At 36.2% G+C, this 17,650-nt stretch overlaps 1 protein-coding gene across 1 annotated transcript in view; it reads right to left on the reverse strand.

Moving 5' to 3' along the window:
- Window positions 1–17,340, reverse strand: part of LOC131041532 (RNA demethylase ALKBH10B) — a 92,888-nt gene extending 75,548 nt beyond the window's left edge. The window contains exons 1-3 of the mRNA XM_057974659.2: window positions 16,254–17,340; window positions 15,139–15,260; window positions 14,864–14,981 (exon numbers count right to left, since the gene is read on the reverse strand). Of these exons, the coding sequence (XP_057830642.2) occupies window positions 14,864–14,981; window positions 15,139–15,260; window positions 16,254–16,914 (901 nt within the window). The 5' untranslated portion in view covers window positions 16,915–17,340. The remainder of the gene's footprint in view (window positions 1–14,863; window positions 14,982–15,138; window positions 15,261–16,253) is intronic.
- Between the last annotated feature and the right edge of the window lie 310 nt (window positions 17,341–17,650).

Below are 17,650 nucleotides of genomic sequence, written 5' to 3' on the forward strand. Positions count from 1 at the left end.
CAATAGAAAAGTAGAAAATATTAAAAATAAGCACAATATGATTCCCACATGGAATCACCATTACGGGGAGATCAAAGGGTTTTCATTCTTAAAATCCACTAAAAACTGGAGGGTCTTTGTCCTTTAGAAAAAAGATGAATAAATTGTCCAAGGCAAACAAGATTTTTGATTTTGATAATGAATAAATGAATTCCTTTTTTACAATAATTGCCTTTTTAATCCCTTTTATTTATATATTCACTTTTTTCCTCCAAACTCAATTAATTACCTTTATAAATAATAAAACATAACTTGTCTTTAATTTTCCTCTTTTCGACAACTTAAATATTTAACCATTTAATATTTTGATTATTTTCTGCACAACCAGCAAAGGTACAAAAAATATTAACAAACCCAAATATGAATAATGGCCACCCCACCAATACCTTAAGTGCGTTGAATATCAATCTATATGAAGATTGACACCCTCCTATTATAACGGACTTCTCCAACGACTGTGGAATGTTCCTAAAATGCTTGATCCACACACAAAAAGTACCATTGTATTCATCTTGGCTCTAGGAACTCTTTGCCACTATCAAAATACCCTTCCAATAAAGTTGGCACTCTCCAATTCCAAAAATGTTAGAAGGGACCAGAAAAAGGGCATTCAATTGTTCTTCAACAAGTGTTTGATAAAAGGTAGCTCCTTACTCTTGGGGCATAATGTAATGCCCCTCCCTTGATCAGACTCAGTTTAAATCTGGATCACCTTTGTTGTAGTTTATGTGGCTATTTTGATATATACTTTATGGATCGAATGATGATTTATATGATGATGATCATTGTGTGTTTATATGATGAGTAGCTATGCTCAATTAGGCAGATGATTATTGAAATGAATTATATGTGTGATGTTAGGAATTAATCATTATATTTATCGATGTGTAATTGTTCTAACATACACTGTGCTTTATCCTTGATGTGCTTGGTTGAAAGGGAAAAGCATCGCACTGCTCCTTACGGGCAAGCTACGTCGCTTCCATTCCCTTTGCGCGGTATGTTATTATATGAGTTATATGTAAATGTTCAACAGTTCGTTTATACAACTGCAGGTACCGAGCATCGACTCTACCTGAACCTTCAGGTCTGAGCGTGCTCTATACCCAATGGTAAAGTGGAAAATTGGAGTTATCAATCAGACCATTGTCGTACCATCGTTCCTACGAGAACAAATCCCCAGTCAGGTATCCTTGTATCTTGGTTGCCCGGTCATGTCAGTCGTTAGCTCTGTTGGTCTTTCGTGTTTTGGTTTGTCGCAATTCATTACTCCTGCATATAGTATAATAATTATCTATTATTTTTGTGAACGAGATTAATATTATATATTAATAAATTGAAATTGTGCAAGATTAAATTAAATTTATTGGTAAAGTGATTAAATTTATTTTATCCTTATTGTAAATGATTAATTCAATTGGGAAATAGAACATTTAATTTGGTATTTTAATGTGCTCAAGGAAAATTAATTTTAAAAAGATAATTTATAATTAATTGTTTTCAAATTTAAAATCTGCATGTGTGAAGTTACAAAAAGAAAATAAATTAATTAATTAATGAATTTAATGTGGAGAATCTTGCATGCTTTTTGGGAGTTATTTTTAAGGGAAGAAAAGCTTTGGCTTCCCGTGAAGTTTTGGGTACGCATGAATTTTTGATAATGGGTTTTGAAAAGGATCGGGGAAAATTTGGTTTGGGAGAAGAAATTGGAGAAACAATGGAGTTGAGTTTTGGGTTTTTGCTGAGAATTTAGTGAAAGGGTTTGTTAGATTTTTGTTGAAGCTTCTGGATTTGAGTGTTTGGCTTATCGTGTTCGGCAGTCATGGATCTTCTTGAGAATTTTTGCTTCTGCTTCTGTGCGTGATTTCCAGAAGAGTTTTAGAGGTAGGGTTCCAGATTCACTTCTTTTGCATGTAGAATTTCTTTTAGTTTGATTGAAAAGTTAGTCTGTTGTTTATCTGAAAAGAGAAAATTTTAATGGATTGTTAGTTAAATGGGGAAATCTTTTGGGTTATTGATATTATCTATGAATCTTGGTTTAATTAAATGTAAATTGGATTTTGGAAATTTTTGGGTAATGGGTTTGTATGCTTAAAATCTTTGTGAATCCTTGTCTAATTTTCTTTGTTTTAAAAAAAAAATATTATCTCATGGCTGTGATCTTCATACTCTTTATTACAATATTAGTTACAAAGATCTCGTGTTTTTATCAAAATATCTATTAAATTTAATAATTTAAAAGTTATTGTTTTTATTTGTTTTAATGTTATTGTTTTATTAATTTATATTAATATAAATTTTTAATTTTATTTGATACCATGTTGAATTGTGGGAAGTTCCCACGGCAATGTGGGGGCACGACCCACAGCGTAGGAAGACCCACGGCTGCGAGCGGCTCTTCCATAATGTGCAGAGCTCCCACACTATGCAGAGCCAAACCCACAGCATGGGCCTCTCCCACGGTTGTGGGTAGAGAATACCCATGCCTCCCTCCATGTATTCGTCCCTACAATGCATCCAATAAAGTTTCCTTCGCGCTATGTGTTGGGGTTAATAAGATTCAATTTATTATGTTTTCTGTGATGTGATATATATATATATATATATATATAAGAAGTTTAGTTAATTCTCTATTTCGCAATGCTTGCTAGATATCTTCCTATTATGTGTGTGTGTGTGTGTATATATATATATATACTAAGTTACCGGTTCGAGTTCGGATTCGGCAAAAAAAAAAATTCTTGGGTATAGGTTCGTCCGTACACACACACACACACACACACACACATATATATATATATGTTCAAACATCAAAATTATAAAATATAGTTATATAATTATTAATTTATATACAATCCATACAAAAATAAAATATACAATGTGACTTTCCATACATAAATCATACTAAAGTCTAATATTATATTCATAATTTGCAAAAAGGATAATATTCAAGTTTCAAGTTTCAACTTATTCAAGTTTCAAAATGTGAAAATGTCATGACACAATAAAAATTCAAATTACAAGCCATCTATGGGATTTAAACTCCATATTCATCTCCATCTGAAGCATCCAACCCAAGCCCAAGGTCATCAATGGTTCAAATTCAGCATCAATTGAACCACTATTGAATGGAATGCCACTCCCACTAGCCATGTCTCTTTCAAGTTCCATAGCTGCCTCGTCTATAGAGGCTTGGGCAAGCTATGCAACTGTAGCATCTAAATCAGCACGCTCAGGGGCTAGATCCCAATTCCTTGTTGCACCCACACTATATTCAGGGTCCTTATGTGACAACAAACGAAGGTTGGAGTGTACGTAGACCAAATCCTCGGCTCTCTTTGCACCCAAACGATTATGTTTGACTAAGTGGATGAAGGAGTATGTACTCCAATTCTGCTCAGCTAAAGAAGAACTTGCAACTTGTTTTAAATAAAAGTTAAAACACAATTAGAAATTTATAAAATATAAAATAAAAATATGATAGCATCAAATGGAATTGGAAAACTAGAAAAATAAAAAATAAAAAAGATACATACTTGGGAGAGAAGTTTAATTGCAAGAGGTTGTAAGTAAACGAAGCCTTGACCATGTACATACCACCACTCATCAACATCCATCCCATATCTAGCATTGAGAGCTACAACATCATGATTTTTTGTGGATACGAACTGGCCAAACTCCCTCATGACAATGTTTCTTGTCTCCTCATCTTGATATATCTTTTTAAAGGCAGCCCTATAGCCAAAAGCAACCTTTGCATCTCTATATGGTGGCACCCTCCTTGGTGTTGCAAGTATCTTTGCACTATAAAATTTTGGCGTCAAAGTAAATGCTAAGAGATGTAAGGGGGTGGTCATCTTGTTCCAACAGTCAACAATAATATTCTACACAACTTTGAAAAATGTTTTTGTTGGGTCATTTACTTTTCTTATTTTCTCCACTATGCAATCCATGCCATCATAAATCTCACCCAAACATGGGCGATCAGTATCAGCATACCTAATCATGCCCATGACGGGCTCAATGAATTTCAAAACATATTCCACATTACCCCACCATTTCTCATCAAGGATCAATGTTCTTACTTTTAGAGCTATTTCTGTCTGGCCCTACTTCCATACATTCCACAATCCGTTGATGACCATAGAACTCAAGGCCTCTCGCACCTTCACAAGTCGTCTTAAGACGAGCCTGTGAGATGCAAATCGTGTTTCAACAACCTAACATGACATTAAAAAAATGCACAACATATATCAATTATAAAAAATAAAAACTAAAAATAAAAATATAAAATTTAAATTAGTAATTACCTTCAACAACTCCAACTTGGAGAAGGTCCTAAAAATGGCTTGTGACATATGATGATTAGTCACAAACATTTGAATATCCTCGCCCTCCGCGTATAGTTTTTTCACCCAATCAATTTGTGTGCCAATCTTTTGCATGATTAAATTGAGTGAGTGGACTGCACATGGTGTCCAAAAGATGTGATCATATGTAGCCTCCACTATAGTCCCTGCTGCCCTACAATTTTTAGCATTGTCCGTTATGACTTGGACAACATTTTCAGGCCCCACCATGTCAATGCATTCTATGAGTATATTGGCAATGAAACTTGCATCTTTCACTTGCCCCTCACAATCCACCACTTTCAAAAACATTGCCCCTTTAGGGCACACTGCTATAACATTGATCAATGGCCTATTTTTACAATCTTTCCATCCATCAGAAACGATGGTCAAACTTGTTTCCGGCCATGTATCTTTGATGACTTTCAACCTACAGATGCTGTCTCCTTTGCCAATAAGGTGGTTCTCACCTTTTCATACCTTGGAACAAACATAATCAGAAGGTGTGTTGCAAAGGGTATGTACCATGTCCCAAAAGTAAGGTGATCTAACAAGGTTGAAAGGAAGCCAATTGCCATAAAAGCAACGCCCAATGCTCTGATCTGCAATCTCTCTCATTTCATTTTTGAAGGCATTATCCAATGGGCCTCTTTTCTGTGAAGCCACAACATTTTGATTCTCTAGTGGAGCAAGTGGTGGTTTTGGCATGAAAGGATGTGAACCAGCTGGTCTTGTGGAGCCAATACTACTAGAAGGCCTCGTAGTCTTCGAGCTTGACTGGACAAGAGGATGATCAGTCTTTGCTTTGCCACTTCTCCTATCAACTTCCTCTTGTTCTCTAATATATTCCAAACTAGAGATTTTGACAGCCCCTTACCATCTGATCCCTTACAAAATTTTATTCCACACCTGGAGATGAAACAAAGGTGGCCTTTCACTCGATAGTATGAGCTGGTATACTCAATGCCGCAATGGTTACACTACCAAACAAAACCCCCACCACCAGACACTCGCTTGATCATTGTTGTATAATGCCAAAGTGGTGAATCTTGATCAATTCTAAAGGGGTTATTTTGAGTTCGGAAATGGGCAACTGAACTAGAGCTTGCACTTGCACTTCCATTTCCAGCCATTATGTATGATTATATGAATAATGCACCTAAAATAAAAAGAGAAAACACAACATTATTGAAAAAATTTGATAAAATTTTTATAACCCCATACTATGCATACAAAGTGTAAAAAAATATATAAGACTTCTTTAAAAAAAAAAATTAATTTGAAAAAAATCAGATTCACTCACCTTTGATGGCTAAATCTTCTTTCTCCAATGATTCCTACACCTTTGATGCGTGTCTCACACCTTCGTAGTCTTCACCCTCGAAGAAAAATGCAAAAACTAAGAAACCTAGTTGTAGAGAAAAAATCTTTAAAAATGCAGATGGAATGAGTTGAATGAATGTTTTGATGCATGAAATACATCATAAAGGGGCGAATTAGGGTTTACATGTTTAAAAACTATTAAAAAAGTTGTCTTTTAATTGTTTTTTTTTGTTTTATGACCCATGGGCCTCGTTTTTGGGAACCCACGGGCCTGGGTTCGACCTGGGTTCCACTCAAGTCCTGCCAAGGTGGCTGGGTTCCCTATGGGTCGTGGCAGGACCCACAGGGAACCCAACCACCTGGGCAGAACATTTTATACATGAAAATAAATGAACAAATGGACAAATATAAATATAACCATATATAAATATACTAAGTTACTGGTTCTTCCCTTTTTGGCCTGGGTCTGGGTTCTGGTTCATGCCCCGTCCTGGTTCACCTCAGGTTCGACCTAGGTCCCACCCGGGTCCTGTCTAGGGGGCTGGGTTCCTTGTGGGTCCAGCAACCTGGGTTCCACCCAGGTCCTGCCCAGGTGGCCCAGCCCCCTAGGCAGGTTCCGGGTAGAACCCAAGTCGAACCTAAGGTGGCCCAACCACCTGGGCAGGACTCGGGTGGAACCCAAGTTGCAAGACCCACAGGGAACCCAGCCTCCTAGGCAGGACCTGGGTGGAACCCAGGTCGAACCTGAGGTGAACCAGGACCAAGCACGAACCAGGACCCGGACCCAGGCCAAAAAGGGAAGAACCAGTAACTTAGTATATATATATATATGGTTATATTTATATTTGTCCATTTGTTCATTTATTTTCGTGTATAGAATAATCTGGTTATGTAAAAGTGTAATTGTATGCACAATGGATTTTGCTAATTATTTTGTCGTAGATCATATGATAGAAGCAAATTCATAGGAATGGATTACAATGTTTAGAATTAATATAATGTCAGTTTATTAGACTAAATATTAGGATTGGAATGAGTTATTATGGTCTTAAATTTTGTATTAATGGAGTTGATGTTGTTTAGAACTATTTGACGTATAAGTGTTAATATGGACTCCCTAGTAAATTATGATAGAATTCTTTTATCCTTTGGCATGATGAGACCTTTCTTTTGCTATTAGATCTCGACTGTCACTGTGGGGTTACTTAGATGTGTTGTTTCAATGTAATTAGGTTCCAGAGGCTAGAACAATGTTAGTAATCCTATTTATGTATGGTTGCTCTTCATCTCTCAATGCAATGTGAATGGTGTCCTATATGACCTCTATACTTATCACTCCTTCCTCGTATCTTTGAACATCCTTGCTTGTAACCCTGTTCTAGCAAATCAGTCAACCTTGCTATGGTAGAGGAGTCTAAACTCTTGATGTTTTGGGTGTCGTAGACCTTGTGTTGAAGTTTGGATTCCTAGGTGCAAGTCATGAGGGAGTGGCTTTCATTGAGGGTCAGGACCCAAAGTGGTCGCCAGGGTAACTCAATGAAAGTTTTGTAATCAAGTGAAAACATAAAATAATGAACTGGGGTGGGTAGCTAGCTCACACTAATAAAGATTAATTTTGTTGCCTCTCTTACTTCCAAACGCTTGTAGAGGTTCAGGGTAAGTTGAGAAGGCCTGAAATGGCATCCACCAATCTTGTCCCTATGAAAGGTTGGTGTGGTCCACTAGAGTTTGTATGGGGGTCAGGGGTCGGTAGAGGTCACCAGGGTAACCCAGGAAGGGGGTGGGGACCTAGTGAAGACTCACTAAGGTAACTCATAACAACCTAGTGATGACACTCTTCCCTATTGCATACCTAGTGGTTTCTCTAGGTATTGTCTTTCTGTGGATTGCTTGTGCCTCTATGGGTTGGTTGTTTGTACTATTGAGTTCCTGTGATTATAGCCTTGTGAGTCTCTTGTGACAGTAGTCTTGTGAGCCTCGTGTGAGTCATTTGTATCTTCTTGTATTTCCTTTCGTCTCTTGGGTTTGGTTGATACCTCCTAGCACAGGGGGTGGACCTGATGGTACCACATGGTTGGGCGAAGTGCTATTCGCACCCATTGGGTTTTGGTTCATTCTGCATTCTGTTCGTGAAGGCTTGTGAGGAGATTGAAGACTATCTTTATGTACCAGATTTTTGTATCCACTCCATTGTTGTACTCTTGAAGATTATATCCTTATGGATACCCTGTAATGTAACTGATGATCATATGTATATTCTCATGGCAATGTATTATGTATCATGATCCCTTGTATAGAACAATGTTATCATTTTTATAGAAGTTTCATTTGTGCTTGTATGTATGGTCAATGTTATTCTTGAGTAACATCGTTGTGGAGCCTTGAGGACTATTGCTAGATATTATTTGTTCTTCTTATCTTTATCTTGTAACATCATCTTACTCCTTTCATATGTATGGTTTATTTTAATATTAAAAAAAAAAAATTCGTATTTTCAATGTTTTATTTGTTTATGTCCTTTGGGCCTCATAGCGGGGCATTACACATAGGATTACTAACAGAGTAAAATGGGAGGCAATCATAGGTGGCCTCTCTATGGTGCTTGCAAAAGGTGATAAGAAATTGGAAATAAAAGGTGATTTCTTAGTTACCATCACTGATTTTAGGAAAAAGGAAAACCCAAACTAGAAAGTTGGAAGCCTCATGGAAGAAGCCTTATTATTAATTAAGGAGTTTGACATGACTTGAATTTTGCATTCTTTTTGGAAGTATATCAATGCATCAAACCTCCTAGCCAATAATGGAATTAATTTCTCACATTTTACATCTTTGATAAGTGGGAATTGTGATCATAGGGAAGGGCTTCATGAAGTCATTCAGAAGGACAAAATCTCCATGAATGATCAATGATGTAATTGGTGCTCATTACATAATAGGCTATTATTCTATTAATGTAAAATGTCATAAGATCACTAAAATGGTGGGTTGTAATATCAAGGTCTCATGAGGTAGAGGTGTGTGAAATGTTATGGTTTGTGTGCAAAGGGTTTATGGGAAGGATTTTGGCAGCCATTGTGCAAATTAGAGATAGAGTATTGTTGAGTAATCCAGTTAGGTGTTCAACTGTTTGGGCAGCATTTTATTAGTTGGGTGTGGAGCTTAGTGATAGGGTTTCTTGTAGGTGTTAACTACATGGTTTGTACAGTGACAAGCCATGAATATGATCCCTTGCATCAAGGTCCATCACAAACAATAAGCTATATAAGATTTTTCAATGCCCTAGTCAAAACAATTTAAATTTGGTTAAGAGCATAATAATGAATGAAGGGAACAGAAGACCAAGGATGCATGCGATGATTTTGGGGGATTTTCATGTGAAGATGAGAGCAGTGATTCCATCTTTGGAGGTATGGCGTTGGGTTAAGATGTTGCCTTTGAAGCCTAATAATGAGTTAGTGTCCATTGTGGGCGAGTTGAGTATGGTTTGGCAATTGACAGGGTGCAACCAATCATGCAAGAAGAGATTCAAAATATTTATCAAAATGTTGAGGCTATTTCTACTCACTATTGGGATGTGTACATTGCAGTGTTGAATTTGTTTGTCTACAATGTCCCCTTTTGGGATGATCCTAAATCTTGCCCTAAGATCACAAGTCTAATTAAAATATGCAATGTCATATAGTTAGAATTTTAACTTTACCAATTAAAATGTCTTTAGCAAGATCCTAGTTTAGGTCCTGCAATCATGTTAGATAACATTTGAAATATAAGACCAATTATTTCTATAAAGGTTAGGAATCCAATAACATATAAGTGCATATATATTAATAATCTTAATTTATTTAGATAAGTCATGTAATAGCTATTTGAACTCTAGAAACCGTAGCATCTATAGTTCATTTATAGAATTCAACCATAATAGGGGTTGATTCTTGAATGAGGGAAGCACAATAGCGTGCCCAAAACATCCCTTGCACTAAGACCAAGGATGGGATATCACACCCCCCTTGGCCCACAATTGGCAGGAATGTCATCCATCCAACATGGGGTGGTCTACTTAGTGGGGGAGTCCGTCTCTGCCCTCCCTATTCGTGTCACCTTATTAACCCACCTATGATTGTATCTATCCTTAATTCATTTCCAACAATCAACCATCGTAGAGGTTGGAGAGGAAACCGCAATAGGGTGCTTGTAGCATTCCTCTTATCTAAGCCCAAGGGCGGGATGCACCCCCCCTTGGCCCAAAGGTGGTAGGAACGTCATCCATCCAACATGGGGTGGTCTACTTAGAAGGGAATCTCATATCTGCTCTCCCTCCTTGTATTTTCTTACTAACCCCAACATGATTGTTTGTAGGAGAATAATTAATTTTAATAGATAAATCAAAAATCTAGATTGATGAGCATTTCACATTATTAACTATGCCAAAATATGTAAGTGATTGTATGGTAAACAACATCATCATAATGCATACTACAATACTTGTTAGAACACAGACTGCTGTAACTTGAAATGCAGACTACTTATATCCAAGATTGATCTGTCGTGATCTTGTTCGATTCCTTTATATTTTCATAATTAATTGAGGAGACATGTCTCTTAGGAAAGAGAAATCCATTTAAAGGATCATATCTACTCACTGCTGCCTTATCATTTAAATCAGATCTGCCCTTCTGATTATAGATAAAATGCTGTATTTCCAATCATTTCCTTCCCCCTTTTCAATTGAATTGATCTCATCTTTATTATCTTCAATTGTGAGAAGTCACACCTCTTCATAAGAAATGAGTCATCACTCTTCATTACTGCCCTTTGAGAATAATTTTTTATTTCAAACTAATGACTGATGATCTGATAACTGAATTGATCCTCCTTCTATATCTTCAACGGTGGAAAGGGTGACCCTTGCAAAGTGATGCACCTCTTCCAAACTAAACACTGCCCTAACCACTGCCCTTAATGATTACTAGTTGGCCCATTTAAATAATTGAATATCCTTAAACTGGCTGGCTCCCCCTCTTTAATAGATTTCTAGTAATTAAACTCTTTAGTCTTAGCCTCTGGTCGGCCCTTCACAGTGAATGGCTATTACTATCTAGTTTCTAATCATTCTCTCTCGGTTGGCTTCCTTTTCTAATTGTTGATAATTAATTTCTTATTTCCTTGATTGGCCTCTTACAAGGAAAGCTATTGTAATGCCTAAGTTTTACTTATAATGCTGCAATTTGTTTTGTAATGTAATGTTCTGCATGGCAGTCTGATAACTGCTTGATATATTTTACCTTTCTTCTTACAGGGGGCATGGCAGTGTCCCATTGTTTGGGCACCTTGGAGGCATCCAAATTATACACTCTACCCAATTTGATTAGAAAGACGTTGTCTAGGGCTAAAAAGAAACAATAGTTTATCCATAATGTACAGTTTGTTGGAATGGAGGACCCTACTTCTCAAGGCATGTGCAATTAAGATTTCTGTTAGTTGCTATTGTGGGATAGTATGGGAGTGTTTTTAACTTGTCCAATATAATGGAATTCCCAGAATCAAGTGTTGGTGGATCAGGGATAGTTAACCTCACATGACAAGTGCTTTGTTTATGTTTGATGGGGGTTCATCTTTTGGGTGTAGTTGATTGTTATGTTTCGTTCTTTCTCTCACCCGTTGCACCCTGAATGGTTAGTTGATACAAGTTTTATTTTTCTTTGTAGTTATGATTCTTTCCCTTGTTTTTAGGGTTGGGGCCCCATAAAAATATCTTGATAAATTGACCCAAAAATATCAATGTGAGCTCACCCCAAGCCCACAAACCAAAATCCAAGATATCACTCAAATAGTCCTATAAGCTACATTAATAAAGAAACTTTGCCCATATCCTAGAAATCCAAGTGTGAAGATCCACCAAACTTGGCCAGAAAGGGTAGTCTTTGACATCAACATTAGCGGAGGAGCTTCACACCATTTAAGTGAAGTCAAGTTAGACCCATATCCTTACCTAGAATCCCATCATTGTATTCCAACTTTAAATCCTCTTCTTTTGCTAGGCAGCCATCAACAACCACCTTCTGCCAAACTAAAATTAACTTTCAACAAAACATGACATCTCCCTACTGCCAGGCACCCATTCTTCTTCAAATACTTTGATAGTCCATGGTCATCTAAGATGGCTTGACCTTTCCACACGATGCTCCACGAAGTCAAAACTGCATTAACAGATGGATGGGAAATAGCAAATCCCATAAGCAAGAGTAAGCATCGTAGCTTTGATAAGAATCCCCAGATTTTTCAACCATAACATAATGTTTTGAGCATAATAAGAATTAAAAAAAAACAAAGCATTAAAAAAGGTTTACATCTTAAGGGCTTGGAATTGGGTAGGTTAGGTTGGGAAAAGTTAGAAATGGGTTTGGTTAATTTTGATTAAGTTCTTTTTTTATATAATTTTAGTAGTGTATCATGGGTTCCTCCAAGAAATAGTTCAAAAACACCACACATTTACAATTTTGAGGATTCAGTATATATTCTAGGATCAAAACAAATTCAACCTTTTTGTCCAAGGATGCAGGGATGGGTTTGACAAATACAATAACATAGCTTTTGTGCAAAGTTAAACAACTAGAGCCATTTCGAAGTGGATCTGAGTATGGCAAGACTTTTAGAGGCTTCTTCAAACGGAGGGGATAACTCTAGTAGATATGTAGACGACCAAGGAATAAGGGAAATAAATATGGCAAATTGCTGTTACAATCTTATTCCTTTGAAACAACAATAAACAGACCAGATCTGGATACGATATTGAAGGATACATGGCATAAATATTGTACCCAACCTTCTCAATGTACAAGCCTATATTTGGGCCATATCCAATACATTTGGATACAACTTCACATTATCTGTTACCATATCCAATTTAGGGTTTATGAGAAAACATCCAAATTTCGCAAAAAAAAAAAATAAAACATAAAAAATTTGCTCACATCATAAATACATGTGTACGTACACACAATCACAACATACACTAACATAATATAACATTATAAATGCTATAAACTAAAATATTAAATAAATAAATATTTATAAAGTAATGTTTTATACCCTAAGGCTTAGAAGTATAAATAATTGAATAAATTTATATTTATATAATTGTTGTATTTAGCCATATTTGTCTCAAAGGATCTTGATAATCTGCCATATCTGTATCCAATAACATGTCTGTTTCCATGCAATTCTGAAATAAACTTTTGAATAAAAATAATTTTCATTCTAGTTAACGAGCTTTAGGATAGACTTTAAATGGAAGGATTCAATACTGCAGGTGTAAATGCTTAAGAGCAATCTCTGTCCCTCTCAAAGCATACTCAAGGAGAAAGCCTAATGGTCCAAAGGCAATGCTAACAAAGTCTACTCAACCAGACAGACGAAATCAAGCACTTGTTGAGCAATGAAAGGGCCAGAGGGAAACTCTCTGTTGCTGCTCAAATAACCTGTATTAAATGGCCTCCAAGAGAGCTTTAATGCAAAGAATTTCCAATTGCCTCAGTACAATGTTCTTATAGATCACTGGAATGAAGTCCCAATGGCCATTTGGAACATGGAGGCATGAGGTGGAATTGGAATGCTAGGGACGAATAAGCAAACCTTCACATCACTAAGCGTCATTGTGCTCTCACCTGCCCCCACTTCTGGATGTACACTCCTCTCTGGTTTTCTATACATAATGACTTATGTATAATGGCTAATACCTCTATTTTTTATTATCTTTGGTATCTTATTTACTGTATTTTTTGTTATGCTCTCTGTCTCTCCTTTTCAGCCAATGGACATCATTACACCTCCCAACTTTTTAATCTATGAGATCTATTTCTGCGGTTTTCTAACTATAACCTTTATCAATATAATTACTTTTTCTTTTGCCAGAAAAAACAAAGGGTTTCTAGTTCAGATTGCGAATGCTACTTAACTTGGAGAACGCATCATTCCCTACTGCAGAGCATCTTAAGAATGAATATTAAGTATTATTTACAATCCATATAATCATCAAACTCTCAGTTAGATCTGACCACTTTAAAATCTAGCATGGAATACAGAAAAAAACTTAAAATTGAAGAGGTATGAAAACAACAGAAGGGGATCATACCAAGCTCAAGCCTAACCAGACTAAACAAATAGTCATTAAACTTATTATAATACAATAGAAATGGTAATTTTTTTTTCAGTGATGAATGGGTCCTGTGGTAGCGTGTTTTATGGTAAATTAAAAATTTTAAACCAAGTCAGTCTTCCTGTGGTAAAGGACTCTTCTGTAGCAAGCCCCTCCATGTTATATGCTTTCTTGGTTATAAAGGTGGGAAAAAGATGAATAGGTTTGGCTTTGCACACCAAATGTTTTTTCCTAGACAGTGTTCCTTTTTATCTCAATGGAACATAAAATTGTACTCCTCGTTGGCCATGGGCCTTATTGTAATTTTTTTAATATTAATATAATGTACATATCTCTCCCAAAAAAACTAATAGGAAAAATAATAGCAGCAATAACATAGGTACCTGCAATGAAATAATACTGAGACTTATTCATAGCTAGGAAAATAAATACAATCAAACAGGAAAAACAGGTTCTTTTAACTTTAGTAGATTGCTTAAATGTGCTTTTCAAATGAGTTAAATTCCTGTGATCATGATCTTCAGATAAAAGACTAAGAAGAAAAAAGAAAGCTCATAGGAAGACTCAAAGTGAAGGCATATTAAGGAGGTATGCAAGATAAAGATTAAAAGATACAACTAAGAAAGATTCTTAATCAACAGAAATTTATTAAAAATAGGAGATTAGTTGTCTCAGAAATATCAATCTTTTTTTTTCTCTCCAAAGTAACAGGATTCGTGTCATGCTCATAACGGCAAATATCTTATCACCAGGAAAACATAGTTCCCTTAAATAAAGGCGAGCATACTGAACACATCTTTTCCAACTCCCTCAAATGAAGACAAGAATATTGAGCATAATTTTTCTCTTTTATTAGTTATTGTCACCTGTGAAATTTGAAATATTTGCCTTCTCAACACTATTCAAATTTGAACATGGGTGAGAGAAACATGTAATCTTGCAATGAAATTGTATTTGATCATCATAAATGGAAGCCTGAGGGTATGATGTAACTTGCCTCGAAGCTGCTTCTTTCGACCTGCAAGCTTAAGTTCTTGTACGTAAGAAGTAAGGCCCGAAATCTCTGAACTATCAAAGATGTTTTCGTATAACTCTAAGCCTTCAACAATGTTGATCTGTTCCAATTATAAAGAGTTGTCAGCATAGAACAAATTCCATTAACACCATGCTTGTCAGAAGCCTGCAGTTAAGATAAAATTATTTTTCTGACTAATTTGCAATATTCATTCAAATGGCAATGGTGTAATGCATGTAATATGAACCATCTCTTACCATCTTTCCATCAACCAGTTCATTGCCAATAAAATTTTTAGAGACTGTAATTATAGAACGCCGCTGATCTTCTTGTTTTGAACTGATCCGAAAATCACACTTTTTTATCTCATTGTAAGGACCTGATCGATTCACAATCTCAGCTCGATCAGAACTCTTATAATATTTACAAAAAACTTTATTCTTGACAATAATTAAAAAAACTATTAGAAATAAACAAAGATAATGCAGAACATATTCATTCACAGATCCTTGTCTCAAAAGCATTTTGAGAGGCTCCAATCCTGGTTCACTGAAATTTCTGTTTGTGAAAAGCTTCAAACACTATTATTTCTTTCTCTAACATTCCGAACTCGTTTTCAAAATTATTTTTTTCCAGTTATAGCTATAAGGGCCTGAAATGCATTACACTGGCTATAGGAATTGTATTTTCTGTTTTTATTCCGGAAGAGCTCCCGTTATTTTTTTTAATTTTCTTTAACTGGATATTTGAAATATTGAAAAGGGTCTGCACTGCGCCCATGGAAATCATATATATTTAAAAGGAAAGCATGTTCCTGTGTGTTAATTTTGTTTTTAAGTCAATATGATTTTAGTTATCTCTATTGTTTTCAAAGGAGATTCTTATAGCTTGTCTAAATTGTCAATTTTTCAATTGTTGGAACAAAATCTGAATGTACAGAAATGCCTTGTATAGAATTAATTACCAAGGACCAACTTACGTGTTCCTACCGCAAAAAGAGACTACCTAGCATACAATTATGATTTGACCAAGACTTACGGGAAGATCAAGAACTTGTGTGCATTGCTTAGGTCAAAGCTCTGAACATAAAATTGTTACTGAAGCATTTCAGCACTGAAATGTAGATTGAAACATTCCGCGAGTTTTGTTAAAGCAAGAAAACCTGAAACCGAGATTGAAATTTTCAAGCGACTGGCTATAAGCAAAGCAAAGTACTTGGTGCAAACAAATATCTTCTTGTTTTTAGTATTTAGTTACCCATCAGAACCTATCGATATTTTCAGCGTAGGACGTACGGATTTTCCGCTGTGCAAGTCAATATAATTTATTTCTCTCTTTCTTTAAGTTCCAGTTAAAGACTAGGAGACCTTACCTTGATGCTTCTCTCCGGCATTTGATCCACTACTTCCCGACCTGGAATGCACTTGGCATTGACTGTTCTCCTGTTCTTTAGCCTTGACAGAGGAGCTCATTTTATCAAATCCTCGCAAGTTGTGAATTCCTTCACCAGGGTGCAATGCAGAGCTTGATCCTGCTGCACCTTCTCGCCACTGCATTGCAGAGTTTGCATTCTTATTTTCAGCTGCATTTTCTGCATGAGGCGTTCTACTTAGAAATCCTCCATTCTGAGCAAATGATGCCTTGTGCCCTACCTTCTTTGCAGATTCGGCCCTCAATTTCACATTCCTATCCTTAATTTGAGCATGATCCGCATTGCTTTGCTGTTTCCTCCAACTAACTTGCTGTAACGCATTTAAGACCTCAGCAACAGAGAAATATTGTTGCATATGCAAAAGAGCCGCCCAATTGCAGCGCCTTTGCTGGATAGAACAGAGTACATGGTCATATTCTGCTGAGTCGCCCACGATCCGCAAATGCTGACACAAAGCGTCGATAATTGCATTGGCCGCAGCGAATTCGCCTCTTAGCCATGAAATAAAATTATCTCTCTCGTCAAAAACCCACTGCCTGCATTGAGTCTCATTGTTTTGCATTTGAATTCTATTTTCAGCGATGCCATTTGCAGCAGCCATTGTTACACAGTCAAAAACATAAGCCTTACTTCGTCCTACATTTGCTCATCGTTGTCTAGATCCACGCTACAGGCCTCATTAATAGTTGCTTCCACCGATGCAATTTCAGGCCAAAAGAAAATTTCATTTAATTCAACACTTTATCACTGAAATTTAAAGACGAGCAAAATCACTGCGCAGGTTTAAATGAAGGTGCACCGATCTGTTTAAGGGGCAAGCAATCTTCTGTACGGACGCGGATTAGATGGATCCTGATCATTGCCAATAGTTTTCAAGGTTTCAGAAAATTAACATTCGCTGCTTCTCTACGCATTTTCTGGGCTGTACAGCTTGTTAATATTTTATTTTTTTAATGTATTTTTTTGGCCGGGCTTTGCGGTAGACTGTCAAGTGCGCCAAATTTAGTTAGGAGATGATGCAGGAGAGACTATATTTGGTAGTATTACTATATTCAGAAATTGAGCCACAGTTCTGGTACCTATCGCTGTATATATGTTTTATAATGGGTATATATGTAGAGGCCTATCGTCAAGGGAATAGGATAAAGTTGATGGACGTATGTCCGTATTTAAGTCTTTTTTAAACATTTTAAATTTTAGGAAGATTGTATCACATGAAAGGGAAGATTTTATTTTTCTTTATCAAATTCACATAATTGGTTTTAGTTATTTGGTACAAGAGTATGTGTTTTAGGTTGATTCTACAAATCTTAAAGGTTGATTTCAAAATCTAAAAT

This window comes from Cryptomeria japonica, chromosome 2 (genome assembly GCF_030272615.1).
Source record: "Cryptomeria japonica chromosome 2, Sugi_1.0, whole genome shotgun sequence".
Lineage (NCBI taxonomy): Eukaryota > Viridiplantae > Streptophyta > Pinopsida > Cupressales > Cupressaceae > Cryptomeria > Cryptomeria japonica.